Raw genomic sequence first — 7,725 nt, forward strand, 5'->3', positions numbered from 1 at the left:
ATATAATGAGTGGGCTCAATCTAAAAAAAATGGGATATTCAATTTAGGTTATCCAATTCTAAGTCGACATGCAAGTAATTACACATAATTTTAAATTTTAATTTTCTTATTATTGGAGTGTATATAGTAATTTGATATGTTGTGGGGTTATAAGCAAAAGGGTATAAATCTGAAAGGGCATTTTTAGAATGTAGAGATTTGCTGGACGGTGCCTCAATGGTGCTGAGTTGGCCAACTTTAAAATCCATAAAGAAAAAGTTATTGACAAAAGAAAAATGAAGTGTACTAAATAAATAAACTAGCAAGACCTATATAATTATGTGTTAAATTTACTCCTCACACACACATATATACATAGTAAGATAATGGAAAAAAACAAATGATTGACATACGATTTGAGATAAAGGAAAGTATATACATATGATATAAGAAAAGTGAATGTATGTAAAATGTGCATGGAGGCTGCAGTGCAGCAGCAATCTCTTTTTCTCTTTAAATTTTAGTTCTTTTTATGCGATTCCACTCAACTATCACCTCGATTTTTGCAGCCCTTAATTTCCCCACTCTATATATATATGTGCCACTTTGTCACACACCTCCAACAATATATATTTCTCAACGCTCATTAACTAACTTAGCCAAAATTCCATTTCATCTATTTTAAGGTATGCTTTGCTCTCTTCTCAACAAGCTAGTTCCATGCATTACTCGTTAGTATATATTCTGTCTCGATATGGATATATTTATCTAATTGAGTGTGACATTGACGTCGAAATAATAATAAAATAATACTCCTATATTTGATTAGGGAGAAAAAGAAAAGATGAACAGGCCGGGCGATTGGAGTTGTCGGGCCTGCCAGCACCACAATTTCCAGCGGAGAGAGTCGTGCCAGCGATGCGGGGGCCCGAAGCCCGCGTTCGGGTTCACCACGGGCCCGGACGTCCGGCCCGGCGACTGGTACTGCGCCGTCGCCAACTGCGGGGCCCACAACTTCGCCAGCCGCTCCACCTGCTTCAAGTGTGGCGCCTTCAAGGATGAACTCGCCGCCGCCGCCGGTGCCTTCGACTCCGACTTCTCGCGGCCCCGTGCCGCCGCCGCCAACCGCTCTGGCTGGAAATCCGGCGACTGGATTTGCACTAGGTACCAATTCAAAGATTATTAATCATTTAATTGAAACACATTTATAGTCATGCGAAATACTACTTCATATATTAATTCCTCTATGATTTTATTTAATAGTGTAATACTTATAAAGTAGAATTTGGGGAGGAATAGATTTAATTAAAATTATAAAAATTTCAACAGGTATGGATGCAACGAGCACAATTTTGCGAGCAGGCTGGAATGCTTCAGGTGCAATGCGCCAAGGGAATCCAGTGGCAACTCTTTCTTCTAATTATTTATATTTTTGGGTAATTTCTTCTTCCCCCTTTTTTTTAAAACACAAAGTATTTGGATTTTTTTTGTTTGATCAGTAATTGTTTTTTTATTTTTTTTTCAGGTATAAACTATGAAAAGCATGATATGAGGGAACAAGTAATGGAATCGTGGACGATAATATATGGTCTTTGCTCCCAAGGATATGATTTAGCTACTCTGCATTTCCCAATTTATTTTTCTGTTTTCTTAATTTTGATTTCCTTAATTAGGGAATTAGCGTTAGGCGAGCTATTGTTGCATTTTTTTTTATGATGGTAGGAAGTTTTAGTATTTGATTTTGTGAGCTAGGCATTTAAGATGTAGCTAGCGTTTGTATTTCATGTTATTTTCATCTACTTATAATATCGATATTGTATGGTTATAAAAAAATCGCATTTATCTTAGACTCTTAATTGACCGAGACAATCAAGTTACTAATTGGAATTTGGACAAATATATTCAACTGGATTATAAAATATATATCGCGCGCTCATTATTTCAAAAATAACATATATATATATATATATATATATATATATATATATATATATACATATATATTTTTTTATTCATCATGAACAAATCTATATATTTTACGAACAGATCAACATAAATAATGAACAGACATATTTAATAAAAATAGAGAAAAAAACTTAGCCACTAACAGGATTCGAACCCGGGGCAAATTGTTGTTCATGCGGTACATTGATTTGTTCATCAAAATTATAGATCTGTTCGTTTTTGTTTCACGATTTCTCTATTCTCTAAATATTTAGCATTCTCTGTTGAACCCTTCTCCATATATATATATATGCTACATACTTTACGTGAGCACCACTCACGTTTAGCCCTTGTTAGCATTATCTTTTTTGTTTTAGACATTTATTTTTATTCTAATACTTCATAAATTGTTATTAGGATCATTAATTTTATAAATAACAAAAAATCAAAGTCCGATTTGTTCATATTCCCTTGAACTTCAAATAATTAATAAAAAGAACAAATTAGACTTTGATTTTTATGTTATTTATAAAATTAATGATCCTAATAACGATTTATGAAGTATTAGAATAAAAATAAATATCTAAAATAAAAAAAATAATGCTAACGATGGCTAAATGTGAGTGATGCTCACGTAAGATGCTCACATAAGGTATGTAGCATAACATTCATGATATGATAATTATAATTTATAAATACTTCTAAAATAAAATAAATAGGAGATGGAACTATATATAAATCTCCTGTTTGATGCATGCATATATATAGAATATGATTGACCAATCAAAAGACAAAAATGAAATGTATATTAGTTAATCACCCATTTAATTAAGTGATTTTAATTAAATAACATTTGAAATTAAAAATAAATAAATTTTTGTGATTTGATATTTAGTTTAATTTTTTTACATACAAATAAGTCTTTCCGTCATAAAAAGGAAAAGAAAAACACAAGCAAACATATGGAGTAAAAGATTACACTTTTGATTCAAAAGTTTTGAACCTCTTGGAATCTTTTCCTTTTCATCATATATATACATATAAATCTTCCTTTGATATTAGGCATCTTTTGAAACTTGGAATTTGAGCTGCAGCCTCTTTTTTGTTGTTCCTCCCTTTTGACTCCTTCAATAACAAAATTTGCTTTTCTGTCAACTCAAAAAATACACAAAAACTATCAATGACATAAAAGATCTTTTAAAAATTAGTGTTAGTGGTGTGGTGTAACATTACACTAGTACCCCAAAATTAATTTTTATTTGTTACATTTACGTCTTTGTTCCCTATGCAATTCTAATTTTAATGAAGTTAAATCAAATTTTAATTATTTATCTCATAACTTAATTATAAAAAAATATATTTAACTTATAAAATAACTAAAGTTTTAAATTTTACATATTTTGTATTCACAAAAATACTACTCAATCGTTTGTAAATATTTATACTAATAAATTCAACAATTTTTTGAAAAGAACTTCAAAAAAAAAAAAAAAAAACTCGACTAAATCAGATAAATTGCTGGATTATTTAAATACCTCACTAAAAACTTATACATGATTAATAAGAAAATTACAGAATATATACAAAACTTATTAATCATTTCAACGAGTTATTGATAATATAAAATAGCATAATATTGACTAAATATATTTTTATAATGTACTAATAACGATGATAAAATGCCATTTAATTAGCTATTAACTGTGATAAACTGCTTAAAGAATCATTCCTCATTGATGTCAATTAGTATAAGAATTATACTTATATTTACTTCATTAATTTTCATCATCATTTCATTTCCAAAATTCATTACTATATTCTATTATTACGATATTATTCATACATATCAATCACACCCTCATACTATTGTGAATAAGATCAGTGAGACTCAATGTACAAAATAAGATCAAAGGTACCCTCAAAAAAAAAAAAGATCAAAGGTTGACTTCTTATTATACCTCTTACTCCATTAATTGTTTTTAATAAAAGGTTGAGAATTGCTCTGGCTAATTATTTTATTTTATTTAATTTTTCAAAATCATTCTTATAATAGTTGACAATGATTGAGGTAGCTAGATTTGTGAATGTCTCACGTCAATCTATCTATCTGCATGTCAGTAAGTAATGATTACATAATTAAAGATATTCTTCGTACGTGATATGAACTCATTCCAAATAATTTGCTTACAACTTTTACAACACAACTCATTTATTCCACCAATCTCCTGCATTTTTTTTTCTTCCTTTTTCTTTAAATTAATACTCACTATTTACTTCGTCTTGAATAAATGTTTCCAAATAAGTTACTATTTTAAACTCTATACAAAAAATAATTATAAAACATATACAAATTTACCTTTACTCTTTGCAGTACTATTCCGACTTAACACACTTCGTATGTTACACTATAAGGGTAAAAATAATAATATTTCAATTTTCTTGATAGACATATTCCACAGTTAAAAACATTTATTTGAAAATGAAGGTTTTTTTTTTTGGATAAATTACATAAGTAAATAAAAAAAATTAGACCGCACAACGATGAACTCAAATTCAAGACCTCAGGCCTTAGACATTAACCACCTACCTACTAGACCAACACACGTAAATTGAGGTATCTTTTTTTCGTGGTCTAATGTATCACATGTCAATTAATATGTGCAAGGATATAATTAAGGGATAATGCCGTGAAAAACCATGAACTTTGGTGTCATTTTAAAATTTTCCATGAACTATTTTTTTTATCCAATTTTCCATGAACTTAAACGCCTGAACAATTCTTCCACGAATTTTTCCTCCGATGAAGCTCCGGGCTGACATGGCAATTTTTAGGCAATACGAGCTGATATGGCGCTTATGTGGACCAAAAATTGCCACATGGAAAAAAAAAACACGAATTGTTCTTCTTCCTCACCCTTCTCTCTCTCTACGTTCTCTCTCTTCTCTCTTGTCTCTCTCTCGCTCTCCTCCGGCGGACGTCGCCGGTTTTCGCCGCATCCGGCGCCACGAGGCCGGCGCCTTTTCTTCTCCCTCTTTCCTTCCAAATTCTCGAACTACAAACTTCCTAGGGTTTTTAAATTTTTCCATTTCAGATCTGCAAGTCGGTGGAAATTTTCCCATTTCAGATCTGCAAGTCGGTGGAGGATTGGGAGGACGAAAGCTGCAAGTCACCGCCGCCAGTCACGCCTCTCTATCCCTCGCTCGATCCCCCATCTCTCTCTGTTGTTGCTGTGCTGGTGAAGTTGCAGAGAATTCCAACCCCCAAATCCATTTCTCCGACCTCCTCTTCTCCGCCGCCGATCATGGCCTCCCTCCGGACACAGAGAACTCGGAGGCCGTACCCCTCCACCTCCTCGCCACCCTCTTCCGCGCCTCCACCTCCCTCCAACCCCCCTTCCGCGCCCTAATCCGCGATATAACCGCCAGAGACGGCGCCCCGCCGCTCTGCATATAATCTCCGACTTCTTCATGGGCTGGGCTAACGAGGTCGACGAATCCTCCGGTGGAATTAAGGTAAAAACGACGCCGTTTTACCCCCAATGAAATGACGTCGTTTTGGTTCCTGTCCGACGGTGCCATGTCATATTTCAGGTTATTTTAAAATGCCATGTCAGCATTCAATTTGGGGATTTTTGAAAATTGTGGAAAAATTGTTCAACCCCTTAAGTTCATGGAAAATTGGATAAAAAAAATAGTTCATGGAAAATTTTGAAATGACACCAAAGTTCATGGTTTTTCACGGCATTAACCCCATAATTAAAGCTATCTTTGATGGTGTTGTTTTACGAATTTTCTTTTGGGGATAGGGTTTTAGTTTTCTTTATATTTCGAAATTTGATCGTAATTAATAACCGTATATGTATTTTATTTTATCAACAATTTAAATATTCTCTTCGTCTCATTTTATTTGTGTATTTTTTTTTTTGATTATCTTATTTGACCTGGTCTATTTTCTTTTTAGGTAATCACTTTACACTATCTTAATATATATAGTCTTATTTTCTAAATAATCGTACCAAAAAAAAATAAAAAAAAATAGATCAAGCCGACCTAGATGGAGGGAGTAATGTATATGGTATAATAGTATACATAATACAATATGAATCAGTAACCCTTGTTTCAAGGCGTTTTGAGTTGAACAAGAAAATGAATAAACAAAATACTTAACATGATCACATTGAATACCAAGATACCAAACAACTTATACCATTTTGAGAACATTATTAAATATGAAATTAATGAAAATTCAAAATCTTGGTAACAATTAAATAAAAGGGTCCTTGAGCTCTCACAATTTTTTATTTTTATTTTTATTTTATGATATCCATCATATTCAATTGTAGCAATAAAATAAATTGAAGAAATATTGACATGCATTGGATTCCAAAGCTTTAAGAGGTGATAAAATCTTAGATGTTGTTTTCATTGAGCTCTCTTGAGAAGCATGCTTAATGAGAGATAATTAATTGGTCAAAAAGCAACCAAATTGTTGATTGGTGTCTGCAACTATGCTACATTATTTAGCTTTGAAGAGATTCTTGTCTCTCTTTAACCACTTTGATGTGTTTTCTCGATGCAAGTCAAAGTATTTGGGTATTACATGTTAATGTTATGCTTCATCAAATATAATACACCCTCCGTCCCATTCCAATAGGCTCATTTTTATTTTTGAGTAAAAAAGTTATATTTAATTGGTGTGGTCCGTGTGGACCACACCACTTTACTACCACTTTTCTACTAAAAATTAATTTTTCTTAATCTCCGTGCCCAAAAGAAGTGAGCCTATTGAAGTGGGACAGAGGAAGTATATATTAAGTAAAATGTAGAATTTAAATCGTGCTACCATCCATGTTGCTTCTTGCTCTATATTATATACACACATCATGGCTTATACGCAATACCAAGAAATTCAATAAAACAAAAATGAGAATGAATTAAAAAAATTGGCCCATAGACTTGAAGTAGAATGAAATGATCTGAAAAAAAGGGATTAAGTGTAGTAAAATGGTCTATAAACTTTCATTATTTTTTAAAACATGAAACTTTGCATAAAGTTTTAATTTTGGCTTATGACTGAGAATTTGATGTTGGAAAATTGAATCAGCTCGTTGGATTCACGCGTAAAATGTACAATAAATGAGATGGAGCGATGAGAATTCGGTGAAAAGTTTTTTAAAAAATAAACAAATATTCAAATTATTTTTAAAAAATCCAAAATTCGAATCATAAGCTATACTAAACAAAAAAAAAAAGTAGAGATAGTAGCATATTAATGTCATTCAAAGCTCTAAATTTCATGCTCTTTTATAACTTTGAAAGAGGAAACTTTAATCATCACTTCACAGTGGTGGCATATGGCCCTCCAAAAATGTGCATTTAAAGGGAAAAATGTATGGATTTTTATCACTTACTGTGATAGTCAATGATACCAAAATACAAATAACTAAAGAAGATTGTTTTTTCCCATCCAATTTTTCTTAGTGCTATAAAAAAGATTGCTTTTTTATCCCCCTTTTTCTTCTTAGAGTATAAAGCACATTTTTATAAGCCTACTAATTGGTCCATTTTCCAGAAGTACAAATCATTGAAGTGTTCTTTTAGGAGAAGTAAAAATCATTCAAGAATTATTTTTCTTCAAAAAATAGTGTTTGTTTATAAATTTTTCTCTTAAAATAAATTTAATAAATTTCATGTGTAAAGTTTTTTTTTTTTTTTTGATAAAATGTGTAAAGTTTTCTTCTTTCTTATTTTCTACCCCTTTTTCATGAAAAAAATTGAAAATTTTATGTATTCATAAAAAAA

The 7,725-nt window shown here is 31.5% G+C and overlaps 1 protein-coding gene across 1 annotated transcript; it reads left to right on the forward strand.

Annotated features, from left to right (window-relative positions):
• The first annotated feature begins 515 nt into the window (after positions 1-515).
• LOC131024991 (RNA-binding protein involved in heterochromatin assembly dri1-like) lies at positions 516-1,715 on the forward strand. Its single transcript, XM_057954591.1, has 4 exons — positions 516-665; positions 809-1,143; positions 1,309-1,415; positions 1,505-1,715. Exons 2-3 carry the CDS (start codon positions 824-826, stop codon positions 1,397-1,399), a joined length of 411 nt encoding a protein of 136 aa, XP_057810574.1. The 5' UTR covers positions 516-665; positions 809-823; the 3' UTR covers positions 1,400-1,415; positions 1,505-1,715.
• The last annotated feature ends 6,010 nt before the right edge of the window (positions 1,716-7,725 follow it).

Source organism: Salvia miltiorrhiza, chromosome 5 (assembly GCF_028751815.1).
Source record: "Salvia miltiorrhiza cultivar Shanhuang (shh) chromosome 5, IMPLAD_Smil_shh, whole genome shotgun sequence".
NCBI classification, from domain to species: Eukaryota; Viridiplantae; Streptophyta; class Magnoliopsida; order Lamiales; family Lamiaceae; genus Salvia; species Salvia miltiorrhiza.